We start from the raw sequence: 17,862 nt of genomic DNA, 5'->3' as shown, positions 1-17,862 counted from the left end.
TGAGCTTCAGTGGCCCTACTATAAAATGAGCTAGAAATAATAGTACCTTACAGGTAGTACCTTACAGGTAACTCAAGAAAGTATTTGCTGAGAAATAAATTACGATCCCAACAAATTTCTGGCTGGTCACTCAAGTTATTTCTCATAATCCAAGTTTAAAACTCTTCTAAACTAATGCAAGAAAGCAAAATATGATGAGTGATTTGAGTTCCAAAACCCTGTGTTATACTTCATACTTTTCCTTATGAATATTGTTTTGAAATTGGAATGACTGTCTCCCTCTGCCCTTTGTATGCATGGCTTAGAACTGATCAAGGAAGTGCTGTCTCTGGATGAGAAGATTCATGACCTGGCCCTGGAGCTGTACACACAGAGGTCACTCCTGGTGATGGGGCGGGGCTATAACTATGCCACATGCCTGGAAGGAGCCTTGGTGAGTCCCTCTCTCTGCCGAGCCCCTGAATCCAACAGACCACTATGAAGCCCCTCAGGGCAACATGAGATAGCCATAGGAGATGTCCCAAGAAATCAGTGGGAGGGAGAGCAGGACACATAGCTTGGGAAGGGAAGGCCTGGAAGACCCACAGGTTGCCCCTGAGTTTGCACTGAGCATCGGCTCTCAACCAAGTTGTCCTAGTCCTAGGGACACAGATGAATGAGATAGGTGCCTGTTCCAATCTACAGGAGAGTAACAGCCAGGGTACTGTTGGGAGAGCCCCTCCCAGTGTCTGGCTCATTCCAGACTCCATCTTGAGAAGCTCACATCTCATGAGCAGCTTCTGAGAGATTGCTTTCCGCACGATACCCAGGAAGAAACCAAGCCTCCAAAAAATTGCTCAAGATTGTATCTTGCTCAAGAAAATTACGTAGAGGAACTAAATGGAATTCAGGTCTATGTGACCTTTGCTTTTTTTTTTTTTTTCCTCCTACCACAAAGACCCTGCGTGGAAGGATTTTAACAGATCAGAATTACTTCATGGGGTCTCTTCAGAGTTCCTTGTTATCCCTCAATCTTCCAAGGGAAACTTGAGATTCTGCAGGAATGAGCCTCAAAGATCCTGCATTTTTACAATTGGTGATTGACTTTTTTACCCCTGTGGGAATTATGATCCATGCCATGTGTAAGAAAGAGCTGATGGAGCAGAGGCAAGGTGCCAGCATCAGAGGGCTACCAAGATGTGGGCAGAGAGCTGTTCGGGGGCCTGAGTCTAGTGCTTGCCCCTTACCCACTACTCACTTGGTATTTACAGATCAGAATGCTCAAAAAATGTCAATGGGATATCAATATTCCAGATGAGGCAACATTGGGCATCAAAACAAGGGCAGCATTACCCAGCTGGGCTCTCCTCCTCTCAGATGGGAGGAAGTAGCTGTTCCCTTCCCATCACCCCACAGCTGAGAAACAGTGCCATGCTGGTTGCAAGTGGTTCACAAGAAACATTCATAGGGTACTGCAGGTGGTCTTAGTTGGGAAGGCAAACCTGATCTCAATGAGCTCCAATTTCTACCACATCCATCTCATGGAGATTCTTTTATTTACTTATTTTTTGTACATTTAATTGTTTATTATAAAAGATATTACAAAGATATTGATGAACACCAGATGAAAAGAGAGTTGCATAGGGAAAGGAGCACAGTTTCATGACCCCTGGGCACTCCACCCTCCAGGAACCTCCAAGTGTTCAGCCATCCAGAACTCCCACTACTGTCCTTTTTTGTTTTTATGGAGACTTCATTACCTAGGCATGATTGATTCAATCATTGACCATTAACGATCAGCTTAACCTTCCGCACCCCCATCCCCTCCCCAGAGGTTGAGACTGAAAGCTCCAACTCTCCAATCCTGCCTTGGTCTTTCTGGTGACCATTCCCCATCCTGAGGCTACCTAGGAGCTGCCAGCCAACAGGCAATCAATAGCATTGAAAGACATCTGTCACATTAAAGATTCCAAGAATTTTAGGCGTTGTTTGCCAGGTAAAGGGGACAAAGACTAAATATATATCTTACAATATTACATTCAATTCCCAGTCTTTGGACTTGGATCAATTACAAGATTCTGACTCCAGCCAAAATAAGCAAGGGACTGGCACACAGAACTTCTCGGGGCACAGGAAAGCAAGGCCTGGTAGGGTGCACTTTTAGCCTCCTGCCTGGCCTGGGGGTGGGGCTCAGCTGCAGTGGTTAGTGTACTGGTGAAAGATGCATATTCAACTGTGTCTCCAAGTTCATCTTTGGAGAAAGAAAGAAGTGTTATAGGCTACTGCTGGCACAAGTCAATGACTCCTCTGTGGTCACTTGGAGGCTGGTCCTCCAGCTGTCTGCAACTTCCAGGGAGGAGCCTCACTCCTTAGAGTGTTTCCTTGACCCAAATAAATAGCTCTGGGGAAGTGGAGAGATGTTTTTCTTTGGTATCTCATCAGTGCAATGATATGGATTTAATGATAGCTGAATAGAAATGTATCTACCTGAACATAGGAAAAATTCAAATAAGAGCCGAGGGCACATGATTTTACTTAATAGGTCAGTTAAGACAACCCTTCAGAAGTTATTAAGAGTGTAAAATTGGATAATGGTTAATCAACTAATGGGATAAGGGCAAATCTAAACAAAAATACAATGCTGCCATTATAAATGATGACTGGGGAGAGGCCATGTGGCTGGCTAAGGAGTGGGAAGAAGACAAGCTAGACTAATGCTGACTTTCAGTCAAAAATGGGTGGCCCTGCATGGAACTGAAGAAAGCGGGAACTCTGGCGTCTGGAGGCTAGCCTAAGGACACAGGCTGCAAAGCTCAGCTTTGTGCATGCCAGACCTCTCTCCTGGTCCTGGCTTGCCCTCACTGCTGTTGAGCAGTCCATGTATCCATCTACCTTGTAAACCTTGGTTCTTACCTTCCAAAGTCATCCCTCAGCACCCTTTCTTCCCCTCTGGCTGATCTGTTCCAATTCCTGTCTACCCAGTGTAACACTGATCCCACCTTGTGTTTCCACAGAAAATTAAAGAAATAACTTACATGCACTCAGAAGGCATTCTGGCTGGGGAGTTGAAGCATGGGCCTCTGGCGCTGGTTGATAAGCAGATGCCAGTCATCATGGTCATCATGAAGGATCCTTGCTTTGCCAAATGTCAGAACGCCCTGCAGCAGGTCACAGCCCGCCAGGTGAGGTCTCTGCTCAGGGCTGGGCCACCTCTCCTCTGTTCTCTTCCACACATGGCCACCTCACTCACTGCCTGCCAGCACCAGGTATGGATGCTGCTGCTAGTGAGTGGGCATGACCACACACTCTTTCAGGCCCCCTTGAGAGTGGTGCACATATTTACAAAGAAACTAAAAGCCTGCAGCTAAGACTATCCCTAGCTACCCTGGATCCTAGGCCTGGAGACCTCAGGAAGTGCTCTTAGTAGAGAGGAGCTTTTCCCCAGGGTTGCTGAAGGGCAAATCTGGTGCTAAATAGGCAGAGTTAGGTGAGATTTCATAGGTTAAGAGCATAGTTCTCCACAACACTGCCCTCATTTCAGACACCAAACTTGGGGGTTTATGGGCCATCCACGACTTGCTGCAAATTTTGGAATTCCCACAGTTCCCTCAGGTTCAACACTTCTCTATAACAACTTACAGAACTCAGGAGAGCCTTATATTTACTATTAAAATCTTATTATAAAGGATATTAATTAGGACTAGCCCCAAAGAAGAGACCCACAGTGTGAGAATTCCAAACATGAAGCTTCTGTGTCCTCAGGTTGAGTCAACCTCCTGGTATATCAATATGTGTCACCAGAGAGCCCACCTAGACTTCCAGGGTCTTTATTAAGTAATCATGATTGATTGAATCATTGGCTATATGATTCAACTTGATCTCCAGCCTTCCCTTCTGTCTTCTGGGCTCAAAGTCTCAATCCTCTAATCACATGGTTGGTTTCTCTGGCATGGTCAGCTCCCATTCTGAAACTATCTATGGGCCCATCATGAGTCATCTCATTAGATGGACTCAGGTATAGTCCAAGGCCCACTTTGGAAAAATGACATTTCTATTGCTCAGAAAAGATTTATCATCTCCCTCCTAGGGACCAGGAACAAAGGCCGGATTCTTTATTATGCGATAGCTTCCCTGAGGTAGGAGGGAAGAACCCCCACAGATCCATTCTGTGAGGGCTTGTGAAGTCACAGGGAGGTGAAATCCAATAGGGTGCTTACACCAGCTGCTGCCACATTTGTCTCAACACAGTGATGTGCCCAGAGACAAACAATCATGTAATTTCCCTACTGAAAATCCTCTTGCAGCTTCCCTTCAAACTGCAGTGACCCAGTGCATTATTATCTGGCCCCTTCCTCCTATCTTACTGGTTCCAGCCTTCTTTCTGTTTCCCACTCATGCCAAACTCATTCCCGCCCCTGAACCTTTGCAGTGCATGCTCTCTGTCTGGAATGCTCTTCCCACAGATCAAAGAGATGCCCCTTCATCATGGAGATTTCAATCCAAATATCTCCTTTTTTGAGAGGGCTTCAAAAACCTCACTAATGTCTAGCAATCACATTGCCCTGTTTTATTACCCTTGTGGCATTTATCTAAAATTCATTTTATAGTTTGCATGTTTATGATTTTGTTTTCCATCACTAGATTATGAGTCCATTATGGTTAGGAGTAGGACTATCTGACCCTTTGCAAGGCACTCTAAAACCACTCAATAACTGGGTGCTGAAGGACACAGCAAGATGGCAGTCACCTCCCCAGGAAAGGGGAAGAAACACTCAAGAAGCATCATGCATTCTGTCCCATACATGGATCATGCACATCACCTTATGGATGCATAATTTGAGCAAAAACAAAAGAATAGTGTTATCACTGCAGTAATACTGATTCCCCAAATTCTTCTGTGTGTGAAGTATTGCTTCTTTCAGAGACAATCTATTTTATAGTCCTATTTCTCTGCTTTAGGGTCGCCCAATTATACTGTGCTCCAAGGATGACACTGAAAGTTCCAAGTTTGCATACAAAACCATAGAGCTGCCCCACACCGTCGACTGCCTGCAGGGAATCCTGAGTGTCATTCCACTTCAGCTTCTTTCCTTCCACCTGGCTGTTCTCCGAGGATATGATGTAAGTCTAAAAATGGCACTTAAAAGAGGAGAAACAACCCCAAAGTTCCTTTTTTAAAATAGATTTCTTATTTTTAATTGACATGTATTTGTACATATTTGAGAGTTATAGTGTGGCATTTCACACTATACGATGTGTGATAACAAAATTCATTTTTGTTCTTTAAATATTTACTTGGTGTAGTCATAAGAGAAATAATTACATTTGTGGTAACTTCCTTTTAAGGTAGCTTATATCCCCTGAAAACAAGCTGAGAACTGCAAAAACATAAAGACTATTGTTAAGTGATAACCTTGTTACCCAGAAGCAATATTAATTAGCAAATTTAATATTTTATTCAGATGCCTATGCATGTGAGTTTTATAAAAACACTTTTCAATATTATATCAAGGATAAAATTTTGCTTCCTACTTTTATTATTACATTTCAAGTATTTGTCACATCTTTATGCACATGTTACTTGCATATTTAATCATGTATAATATTCCCCCACAATCTTATGATTTTTGTAACAATTACTTAGCCAGTCTTCTTTTATATAAACTGTTTCCAATTTTTTATCTTCATAAATAATACTACAGTGAATGTCTTCATATGTACATCTTTTTTTACACATTTAAGATTCATTCTTAGTCTAGCAAATGATTCAAAATTTTGAGTCTTCCAATGTATGTTGCCAAATTATTTTCCAGAAAAAAAAATTTATGATATCACCAGTAAGAACACATATTTCATTGTGCAAAGAAATAGATGTTTTATTTTGAGAAACTTTTAAAAATACATAGCATTACAAAAAACAATATAGCAAACTCATGAATGTGCACATATCACTCAGGGTTGACATTTGCTAACATTTTGTCACATTTGTTTCTTTTCTGAACTTATAAACAAAATGTGACATTGCAAATAAAGTTGAAGCCCACTTTATGAACCATTCCCAATTACGTTTCCTTCCCAGCTTCCACTCTAACATAACAGGTCTTTAAAATGTGTGTGTATCCTTAACAGAAAAGTGCATTTTTCAAATTGTGTGTGTGTGTGTGATACTGGGGATTGAACCCAGGGCCTCATGCATGCTAAGCAAGCACACTACCATTTGAACTACATCCCCAGTCCTGAAAATTGAAATTTTAACAGGACACTTTGAACTAGTTGTTTTTAAATGCATGAATCATATTCTTTTAATAGTGCTAACACAGCATGACACACGTCAGGTGCACGACAAATGTTTATTGAATGAACTAAACATTACACAGTTAAATGAAGTTACTAGAGTAAGGAATTTTCTTCTAAGATGCAGATGTCAGCGTAGCTCATGATTGGTTTCAGTGAACACCTGTCACTGAAAATAGTTGTTAAGAAGTAGCATGTCGACAAGATCTGTGGGGTCCTGAGAAGCTCTTTTCTTTCCTTTTAGGTTGATTTTCCGAGAAATCTGGCCAAGTCTGTCACCGTGGAATGAAAATGAGACCCTAAGGAGACCATCACCACCTTTGGTCTGCTTTAAGACCAACAACAGGGATGCCACGTGGGGAAAGTGGGCATTCTGCGTGTTCCCAGTAGAGCTGACAGCTTCAACGTGCCTTGTACCCAAGTGCTTTTGCTTATAGCAAATACTGTTTCTCTGTGTCCTGAAGTTGCCAGGGAGAAGGGGATCATTGTTTACACATGGGGATCAGAGCAGACTTTTCCACTACTGTGCAATAGAGATATGGCTCTCTTCAGAGTAACTGTGAACCTTTTTTTAAACCAACACTAGTTTTAAAAGACAAAATATTTATGATGATGATTGTATAGCTTTTAAGTTATTTTTCTAGTATGTGGCTTTCTGTAGCCATGGTAATGCCCAGACTGTGCATCTCAGCTAGCCAGTGCGCTGTTTCTGGACTCACTCCTGGCGAGTGGCTTTCATCTCAGATTTGAGCACAAAGCATTGACCCTCTGGACTCCTTTCTGTTTTCCCTTCCTTTCTAGGCTGCTTCTGATTCCTGTCCCCTGACATCAGTGAAATCTTTCCAGACATCTTCCTATGCCTCCTATAAATCCAATTGAATCTCAATTTCCTTCAACATTTTCTTCTTGTCTGTGGCCCATATCCTTTCAACTCTCTGACTTCTGTCTAATGAGATCATGGTTCTTTTTAAGCCCAGGCAGCATTTTGGTCCCTGCTCCCTTCCCATAGTAAAACAGCTTGAAATGCCCTGTGCAAGAGGATAGTTTTGAGTGGGCTGCCTTGCTCTCTATTTAAAAGCGTGCACAATCAAAATACTATGCAATTTTAAGACAATAAAGAAATACAGATTTTTTTGGTCTTGTGTGTTTGAGTTTGGTTAGCCTCATTCTTTTTGCGTGCTTTGAAATTTGAGAGCTCCTAGGGAACTCAACAGTGTCTGGGAATGGCCCTGTTTGTTAGTGCTATGGTTCACATATGGTTTGAGTGTGTCCCTCAAGAGTTCATGTATTGACATTTAATTCTCATTGGGAGGTATTGGTAGGAAGGAAACTTAATCCAACTATGACGTTTAGAGAAGGGGTGGTCTTTGGGAGCTGATTAGGATTAGATAAAGTTATCAGGGTGGAGGCTCCATGATTGAATTACTAGTGGATTTATGAGAAAAAGAAGAGAGAACAAGATACAAGTGTGCACATTCTCTTTGTTTTTTCTCCATGTGATCCGCTGCACCACCTCAGGCCTATGCCAGCAAGAGGACCATTGCCAGATTCTGCCCTCAATCTGGCACTTCCAGAATTGTGAACTAAATAAACATCTTGTCTTTATACATTTTCAGCCTCAGGTATTTTGTTATAGTAATGCAAAACAGATTAATATAATCAATAACCATGGGCATTGTTCACTCACCCACGACCTGTGTGCTTCTAGTGCAAAAGTAAGGACTGTTTTACACAAGACAAGAAAATGTAGACTTGGGACTCATGGCTAATGACTCATGGTCTGATAAACCTGGGTTGGGTTAAGTCACATGATATTGCTCGAGATGGTTTCCCAGGACTTACAAGCAGCATGGAGGGGCGAAACTCAAATTTGTATTTTCCCCCCAATTTATAGTCACAGATCTTATTACAATCAAGTAGAAAGAAAGCCAAACTGAGTTCTGAAGTTTCATCAGGTTGGAACTTAGGCTCCCTATCACACAGAGCTTGATAAAATCTTCATAACAGAGAATTGGTGGGTGTGGCACTTGTATCTCATTAAACTTTTGTTCTGATTACCTGTGAGCTCTGTAACAACTTTACCATCCTGTTCTGCATATTCTGCTTTCTCTACATTTGCAGATTAATAGTGAGAGGCACCCATGGGAGGTTTGGAAGATAATGGAGGGGCAGAAATCCTATAGATGGTCCCCAACTGATGATAATTCGATTTATGACTTTTTTTACTTTACAATGATACAAAAGCAACATGCATTGATTGAAACCATGTATTAGTCATAGGACCATTCTTTTTTTCATTTTCACTACAGTATTCAAGAAATTACATAAGATATTCAATATTTTATTATAAAATAAGCTTTGTGTTAGATGATTTTGTCCAACTCGGCCTAATGTGTGTTCTGTGCATGTTTAAAGCAGACTAAAAAGCTGTGATAGGTAGGTTAGGTGTATTAAATGCATTTTCAACTTAACAATGTTTTCAACTTCTGGGTTTCCAGACATAACCCCACAGTAAGTTGAGGCACATCTATATTCATATCTGTTCTGGCAGAGACAGACAGAAGTGTGGCTTCAGAAGACGGGGTTCTGATATGGCCCTCAGGTACTTCCCAAAACTCACCCACCTCAGGGCTCCAGGTAGTGATGGCCACAAACAGGTTTACTGAATCTCCTCTGAAACTCAAGAACCTTGGTGACTTTCCTTGACCTGTCTTCCAGTCCTCACAAATTAATAAGGTGGTAACTCCTGCCAAAAATAACTAGATTGGTTTTTTCTTCCTGACCAAACCATGGTCAATACAACTCTTAAGATTAAGAGACTGTTGCTGGGAACAATGGCATATGACTATAATCCCACAGGCTCGGGAGACTGGGGCAGGAAAATCACAAGTTCAAGGCTAGCCTGGGCAACTTAGCAAAACCCTATCTCAAAGTAAAAAATATAAAGACAGGAGACATAGCTCAGTAATAAAGTCCCCCTGGGTTCAAGCTCAGTGCCAAAAAAAAAAAAAAAAAAAAGATTAGGAGTCTGTCTATAAACTAGTCAGAACATTTGTATCTAGTTAAAACCTAAAAAACTGTATTTCAACCTTATCCCAAGAAGCAATGACCATCCTGACTTTTGTGCTAATTTCTCTCTTGATGTACCTTCTGGTTCCATCTGTGTATCTATCCTCATACCATGTACAGTTGACCCTCTGTATCCATAGGCTCCACATCCATGAAGTCAACCAAGCACAGATGGAAAATACTTGGAAAAAAAAAAAATACCCAGGAAGTTCCAAGTGTAAAACTTGAATTTTCTAAACACCAAATACTATGCTGAATTAACAGGATAAAGTGATGTGTAGTTGTTGTATTAGGTATCATAAGTAATCTAGAGATGAATTAAAATATGTGGAAGGAGACCTGTAGTTATATATAAACACTATACTACATTCATAAAGGACTTTGAACATCCTTGAATTTTGGTATCTGTGGGAGGGATGGTCCTGGAAACAATCTCTTATGGATACTGTGGGATACCTGTACTGCCTAGGTCTGAAAATGAGGATGAGCATATACTGCCTGCCCTGGGCGGAAGCTCCAGGTGCAGGTGAGTTGATCAGTTTCCAGGTGGTGGTCTGACTTCCACTTCTCTGGCAGTTGACAAAGCCCCTTCTGTGGAAGTCGTGAGTAACATCATCAGAGGGTCTTCAGAGACACAGGGCTCAATGCAGCTGGTGACTTGGCAGGGTGAGGTGTGGAGCAGATCCTGAACATGCAGCTGAAATATGGTCAGAGGAAGGAGCTGCTCTATACTCTCTTCTACTAACCTCACGTGGCCTACTTCCTGCTCTTGGTGTGAAGTGGAAAACTTTTGTGAGTGATATGGGTGTCCTTAGCAGAGTAGCGGGGGAGAGAGCCTCATCAGCACTTATTCAAGATAAGCCAAACTGTTGAAAACCTGAGCCAAGCTCTCCTGGGCATTCTGTGCTCAAGTTAAAAAGACGGCCGTGTAAATGGAGCTCTTGGCAGTGACAGTCTACCTCTTGGGTGGCGTTGCTGCAGTATGGTTCAATTGCCCTTCACATCTGTGCAGAGCTGTCATGTGAGCCTCACTTTTCCATATCCTTCTAGGGATTCTTTCTCATCTCATAAGTTGGGCTCCTGTTCCCTCTGTCTTCCTTCTTCTGAGTTTCCTTCTTTAGTTTTGGTGGAGCACTTCACCCTTGAGAAAAGGCACTTGGGAGATGCTATGGTTTGAGCTGGTTATGGTGGGGACCAAAACTCATGCTTAAATGTGACCCCCATTGTCTGTTATTAAGAGGGTAAAAACTCAATCCAACTATGGCATTTGGTAGTAGAGTGTTTGGGAGGTAATTAAAGTTGAATGAGGCTATAAGGGTGAGGCTATAATCCAGTGAAATAGTGGTTTTATAAGGACAAGAAAGACCTGAGATAGAACACTATGCCCCTCTCATCACTTGATGTCCTGTACTGCCTCAGGACTCTAGAGAGTCCAGACCAGCAAGGACCTTACTGGATGCAGCTGCCCAATCTTGAACTTTCAACCTTTAGAACTGTGAGTCAAATAAAACCTCTCTTCCTTATAAATTTCCAGTATGTGATTATTTAATTATAATAGAAAGTGTGTTAGTCCATTCAGGTTGCTATGACAATGTAAAACCATTAACTAGGTAACATAAATATCAAAAATTCATTTTTCACTGTTCTGGAGGCTGGAAAGTCCAAGATCAAGGCACCTTCAGATTTGGTGTCTGGTGAGGATCACTTCCTGGTTCATAAATGGATGATTGTGTTCTCATATGGTAGGAGGGATAAGGATGCAATACTGTTTGGATGTGATATGTTGCCCCAGAAAAGATCATGTTAGAAAATGTAGGAATGTTCAAAGGTAAAATGATATGAGAGTTGTAATCTAATCGGCAGATTAATTCATTTGATGGATTAATAATTTGAATGAATTACTGGGTGGTAATTCACGTAATCATGGGCAGGGATGGTATGGTTGGAGGAAGTAAGTCATGGGGGGGTCATGCCCTTGTGGATCATATATCTTGTCCCTGTTTCCTCATGCTCCTCTCTCTGCTTGCTGGTTGTTACGAGCTGAACAGTTTTCCTCTGCCACACCCTTCTGCCAGGGTGTTCTACCTCGCCTCAGGCCAAGAACAATGGAGTTGGCCAATCACCAACTGAACCTCTGAAACCATAGGCCCCAAATAAAATTTTCCTTCTCTAAGTTGTTCTTGTCAGCTATGTGGTCACAGCAAAGAAAAATTAACACAGGGAACTCCTTGTGGCTTCTCTTAAGGGCACTAATCCTGTTCATGACCTAATCATTCCCTGAAGACCGCACTTCCAAATACCATCACACTGAAGGTTAGGATTTCAAAATATGAATTTGGAAGTGGGGGTGACACAAGCATTCTTCCACAGCAACAGGTCAATTTTCTGAGAACTTACGGATCTGGAAATGACTTTATAATTCCTACTTAATTGAGGATTTACCCAAGTATAGAATTCTAGGATAGAAAAAAACTTTTTGTTCAGAATTTTAAAGGTAATGCTCTATCATTTGGGTTCCACTATTGCTGTTGAGTCCAAAGTTGCTCTCATGTGTCTTTGTAGGTGACTTTCTTATTGTCTTCTTTTATTCCTGTGTTCTAATATATCACAATGTAGTATCTTAAGTCTCTTCATTTGGTGTTGAATTCAGCCTGGTAACTGATGCCCTTAGTTTCTGGAAAATCTTGAATTACTTTGGTTGTAGTGCTTTCTCTGTTTCTCTGGTCTTTCTGGAATGCATATTATTCAGAGGTTAAATGGATGGATTGGCCTCTACATTGCTTATCTTTTCTATTTGTCCATCTTGTCTTCTTACTCTACTGATTGTGAAATTTCTTCAGTTTTCTTTCCCAGCTTATCTACTACTATGATTTTTCATTTCTGCCAACATGATTTAGTTTCCAAGAGTTCTTTGCCTTGAATATATGTACATATATATATGTCATATATTTAAAAAACTAAAGTCTATACTTTAATCATATTTACTTAGTTTTAATCTAATGTTCTTTTTCTGTTCTTGTATGCCACATTACATGTTCCTTAAGATCCTTCTGTGATCTCACTGATAAGCGGATGATGACACATAATGGGGGGGTGGGAGGGGGGCAAGAATGGAGGAAGGAGGGACTGTATAGAGGGAAAAGAGAGGTGGGAGGGGTGGGGGGGGAAGGAAAAAAATAACAGAATGAATCAAACATCATTACTCTATGTAAATGTATGAATATGCAAATGGTGTGCTGTTACTCCATGCACAAACAGAAACAACATGTATCCCATTTGTTTACAATTAAAAAAAAAAAAGATCCTTCTGGCTATGACAATTTCTCATTCTTTCCTTGTTTCTGATGACCTTGACAATGTTAAGGAGTACTGCTGGGTATTTCATAGAATGGCCCTCAGTTGGGTTTGTTTTTGATGCTTTTCTCTTGTTGAGAATGGGGTTATGGGTTTGCGGGGAGGAAACCAGAGAAAAAAGTCATTCTCGTCACTTCAAATCTTAGGGGTTCATTCAGTTGGCTTTTGTGCCTCATTGACATACCCCCATCATGGTGCGTGTTTGTGTATTTTGTAAGTACTTCCTTATTGAACTACAACGAACTCCAGGCTCATCTTCTCTGAGTCGTAGAATCAGTTATTTATCCAGGAACCCTTGGTGATTTTTATGAGAAAATGGCATTAGAAACCAAGATCCAAGCTTTAGGTATACTTGCTGCTACTTGGATGTCATTGCTTCTAGGTCATCTCAGTTGAGAGAGCAAGGACATACTCTTGTATACTGAATACTTTTTAAATGAATAGATCTTGTCTCAAGGATGTGATTTTTTTTTTCATTTTTTTCTGAACTGCATAGGTTTTAGTTTTCTCTTGAAATTTCCTTCTCCACATAGTCTCTACTTTCTTTCTTTATTTACAGCAATGGGAAAAATCCCAGACTGGCCTCAAATTTGCAATCCTCCTTCCTCAACCCGCCAAGTAGCTGGAATTTCAGGTGCGCACCACCACACTTGTCATAGTTTTTGTTTAAGACTATTTTATTGTCTTAGTTTTCTTTGTCACATGAACTCAGGCTGTCTGCTCAGATTCGAGGTGAGCAAATCAGAAGTTCTGAGTATGTGATAGGCCTTACTGATGCCAAGATTCACTGCTGGGAAATCTGGGAAAATTCTAGGGGGTGTAGGGTGTCATGTTAATATCTCAGGTCTTGCCTTTAGGACTGGTCAGACTTCTGGAAAAGAACCTTCTGGTCCCCTGAGAGTGAGGGTACAGCTGCTGAAACTTTGGAGGATACCTGGAGGAAGAGGGTTGAGAGCTACAGTATTCATTACTCATTTCTACAGTCATTGAATAACCTGGTCTATATAGCACTCACACCCTCAGTTATGCCCCAGCTATGATGCGTTCTTTCTTATGTTTGCTAGAGGACAATTCCTTGGACCTCTGCCTTTCCCAGTTCAGTCTATCTTTCACTTGTTGTGGTCCTTATGTGAGCCTGATTGTTCAGCCCAACCGACTAATTAGCACAGGGGTGGAAGCCACACCCAAGGGGGCTCTCACAGGACTTCACTATGAAATTTCAAACCAGTTTGGGACAGAATAAAACCCAGGTCAGTCAAAGGTGATTAAGATCAGAGCCATGTAAATCCATCAGCCCTGTAGATGCACATACAGCTGACTTTTGGAAAAGCCACTAGTACCCCAGACCAGGGAATGGAGGCCTGGGTTTCTCCTGTCTCCTATGCTTTCTTCTACTTGTTGAGCCAGTGTGGAGCAGGGAGGTGGGCAGTGTCTCTGTCAGTTGTGGCACTGAGGAGTGGCCAGAGCTGAGAGTCAGGACAGGGAAGGAAGTCAAAGGAGGCTAAGGGTTTCAGAAAGAGAGAACAGGCAGGTGACTTTCATCAGAGAAGCTACCCAGTCAAGGACCACGGAGTCGAAGATAAGCACAGGGAAAGCAGATAGGCAGTTAGGTAGCTAGGAAGCAGGCTAGAAAGGGTTTTGCTCTAGGTAGGGAGGAAATTAATAATAATTAATCTGCAATGAGCTACCACTATATGCCCACTCTGATATCTACACTAAAGAACAGTGTCAAGTGTTGGTGATGACATGGAATAATTTGTACTTTCAAGCACTTTTGGTGAGAAAGCAAAATGGTGCATCTACTTTGCAAAAGTTTGGCCCAGGGTAGAGAGCTCTACTCCAAACTCAAGCCAGGAACTGCAGCTTCCTCTGACTCCCCTTTCTGCATTGCCCCCATGTTCCACTTCTTATTAAGACCTAAGAATTTCAATCTTTCATTCTATTCCCTTTATGTCAAGTTTATTTAAATATAATTTACAGATATTAAAAGTTGCCCTTTCGTAGGTGCATAATCCTGAGTTCCAACAAATAGTCATATGACCACCAAAATTACAGTATAGAGTATGTCCATCACCCCAAAATTTCAAGGTGGGCTGCCATAATTATTACCCTCTCCCAACTTGACTACTGGCAACCCATTGATCAATTTTTATTTTTCCAGAATGCCATAGGAATGGAATCAAGAAGTATGTAGTCTTATGCTCTTCTTCTTCTTGGCTTCTTTCACTTAGCATAATGTTTATGATACTTATACATGTTGCACATTTATCAGCAGGCCGATTCCATTTATTGCCAAGTAAGAGTCCACAACATGGATGTAGTTTGTTTATCCATTCACTGGATCATAAACATAAAGGTTAGTTTCAAGTTTTTGACTGTTTTGAATAAAGAGGTTATACACATTCATGTTTTTATCTTTCTTGGATAAATACCCAGGAATGCTGGATGATATGAATGGTTTATGTTCAACTTTATCAGAAATTTGTTTTTGCAAAGTAGATACACCATTTTGCTTTCCCACCAGCACTGCATGAGAGTTCCAATTGCTCCATCATCACCAACACTTGTTATTTTTCTTTAGTGCAGGCATCAGTGTGGGTATGTAGTGGTGGCTCACTGCAGATTAATTTGCATTTCCTTAAGGTCCTGAAACAGTTTTAGATTCAACTCCTTCCTAATGGCACCTACTTCCATGGCCCCAGGTTAGGGCTCAGCTTCTTCCAAAAGGGCCTATGCAATAGTTCCCAACTAGTCTTGTGGCCTCATGCCCCTCATCCCCCACATCTCACAAGCCTTAGTGATCTTTCTGAAATAAACATCTAACCATGTCACTTAACTCCTTGCTTAATACCCTTCAATAGTTGCCTTTTATGCCACAGCCTGGTTTTCATCCTCTGAAGCTCCCAAAGGCCAGCAGCTAGGAAATTAATGAAGCTACAGCCAGATGTGGGTCATAGGGAGTATAAAATGGTAGTAAACTGGAGACCTCACCTAAAAGGAAATACAGGCCCTATGTTGCCAGATCAAACTATTCAACAGAAGCCAACAATGGTTTGGTTTGTTTGTTCATTTAAAGTAAAGCCTCCCAATTTTTAAATGTTGACAACTAAGTGAAAAAGCAAATTAAAAATATATTCCAACCCCTTAGGAATAAACAAGGCATATCAGTGAGCTCATACCAGCCCATGTGCCACTAGGTAGCAGTGCCAATGCATCTCAAAGGTTATTACTGCTCCAGTCCCCTCACATTCCTCTCCAGCAAGACTAGGTGACTTGAGGTTCCTTGAACACAGCACACAATCCTTGCCTGAGCCACTGGCCCAGCACGTTCCTACTGGCTTTACAGCTTCAGCTGGGGCTTCCTCCTGTCCAGGAGTACTTCCTCAACTGCTTTTTCACTTTTGGCAGGCATGATCAGGTGTCGGTTGTGTATATGTATCCCATTTGGTTCACATCATACTCTTGGCAGAATCTTCTCACTTATAGGCCTTGACCAGGAATCTTTGTGCTTTTCTAAGGCATGGACAGCTCCTCTCTCTGCCATGTCACCTCAGGCTCTGCATTCATAAATGTTCATCATATTTCATAAGCCAGAAAAAAAGTGTCTCTGAAATAAACAGAATGCTTATGGAAAACCCAGCATAACATGTATATATAGGTATGAATGTATATATAGTGATTTGGGGTTATTTACCTTGCATGGGGTGAATATTATAAAATCAGCTTTGTCTGAGAACTGATGGCCTCGTCCTAATCTGAGGGGAAGAATCCATGGATGCCCCTTGGTGAAACCACAGCCAGACTTTTTACTAGTTTACCCAAATGGCAATTGTTGGTGTTGTTTTCTGTTGTGCACTTGAGGCAGGTGGCAGGTAAGGCAGAGGTGAGAACAGGTATGGTCATGAGGCCACCAGACACCTTTTTCAAGGAAGCCTACACTTAGGAGCTAGAATTCTTTTAAGCAGGGAGGAGCCATACTCAATTTTAGAAAACTCCCTCTGGTGGCCAAGGTAGTGTGGCTAAAGGGGGAGATTCTGGCAGGGTCTCTTTCTCTATCCCCCTTCTCCTCTGAGGCCCTGGTGCTTCACCAGCCCTTCTCAGGAACCTGGGTCTAGGGCTTGCTGCCCTCCCCAACTTCTGCTGCCACCTTTCATGTCCTCAACTCTTTGACCTCCCCATTTGCCCTGGTTACTTGGTGGATTCTGGCATCCAGTGACTGCCAGTCTACCTCCAGAGTCACCATTTGTCAAACACTGCCTCTTACTCCTCCAGTCCCCAAAACCCTACTCCCACATTCTCTCCCCATCCACAGGTCCCTGAGCTTCACCCCAATGTGTCCTGTCTCCTTGCCTCACTTCCAACTTACTATCCAAATTCAGATTTGTCAACACTCCAAACCCTCCATGTTCCCCAAACATTTTATACGAACCTGGGCCTGCTGGAACCGGATCTGAGGGCCGAGGGCTGCAGAGGATGACTCAAAAGCAGCTCAGTGTCAAGGGACCCCAGTCCTTTGGGGTCCCTAAGCACTGCTCAAATCCCTCCTACACCCCAACAGAGGCCTGACTCCTGTCACCAAGAGTTCTAGCCCTTTCCTGTCACTGAGTTGTCGGGTTCATGGTCATTTCTCCTCACCACTCCCTCCCTACAGTAACCTGATTTCTGGTCGCACCCCTACAAACCGATTCAGTGTGGCAAGCGCCCCTCGCTGCAGCAAGCAACGGAGTCGGGACCCTGTGCTCCTCCCTCCTCCCTCGCCGCCTTTGCCTCCTCCTCCCGGGTCCATTATACGACGGGTTCCTGGAAGCCGAGGCCCCAGCCTGTTTCTGAACTGGCAGGCCCGGGTCCCTTTCCAAGCCGCCTCGCCGCTGCACGCCTGTACCTGCAGCCCCGAGGCCCTCGAACCCCACAGCAGTAAGGCACCCCCCCCGCCCCCGCTCGCCGGTCTGGCCCTCGCGGGTTCTCGGTCCCCTCTGTCCACCCTCTCCGCCGCCTCCCCACTCTGCGTCCAGCCGCCGTGCTGCGCACCTCCCCCCTTTCCGAGGGCGGGCTAGGCAGGCGAGTCAAGCTAAGCGTGCGTCTCCAGCCCGCTGCGCTCACAACGCAGACCCGAGCGCAGTGGCCCGTCGGCCCGTGGGGTAGAGCCCCCTAGGGGGCGCCGCTCCC

At 42.8% G+C, this 17,862-nt stretch overlaps 1 protein-coding gene across 1 annotated transcript in view; it reads left to right on the top strand.

Moving 5' to 3' along the window:
- The window catches only part of GFPT2 (glutamine-fructose-6-phosphate transaminase 2), a 49,038-nt gene extending 41,158 nt beyond the window's left edge, over window positions 1-7,880 (top strand). Inside the window, exons 16-19 of the mRNA XM_079145624.1 lie at window positions 306-433; window positions 2,994-3,161; window positions 4,939-5,100; window positions 6,518-7,880. Of these exons, the coding sequence (XP_079001750.1) occupies window positions 306-433; window positions 2,994-3,161; window positions 4,939-5,100; window positions 6,518-6,562 (503 nt within the window). The 3' untranslated portion in view covers window positions 6,563-7,880. The remainder of the gene's footprint in view (window positions 1-305; window positions 434-2,993; window positions 3,162-4,938; window positions 5,101-6,517) is intronic.
- Window positions 7,881-17,862: the final 9,982 nt, after the last annotated feature.

This window comes from Sciurus vulgaris (genome assembly GCF_902686455.1).
Source record: "Sciurus vulgaris genome assembly, chromosome: 6".
NCBI classification, from domain to species: domain Eukaryota; kingdom Metazoa; phylum Chordata; class Mammalia; order Rodentia; family Sciuridae; genus Sciurus; species Sciurus vulgaris.
Note: the sequence above shows the minus strand (reverse complement) of the source record. Positions and strands in the feature narration are given on the sequence as shown.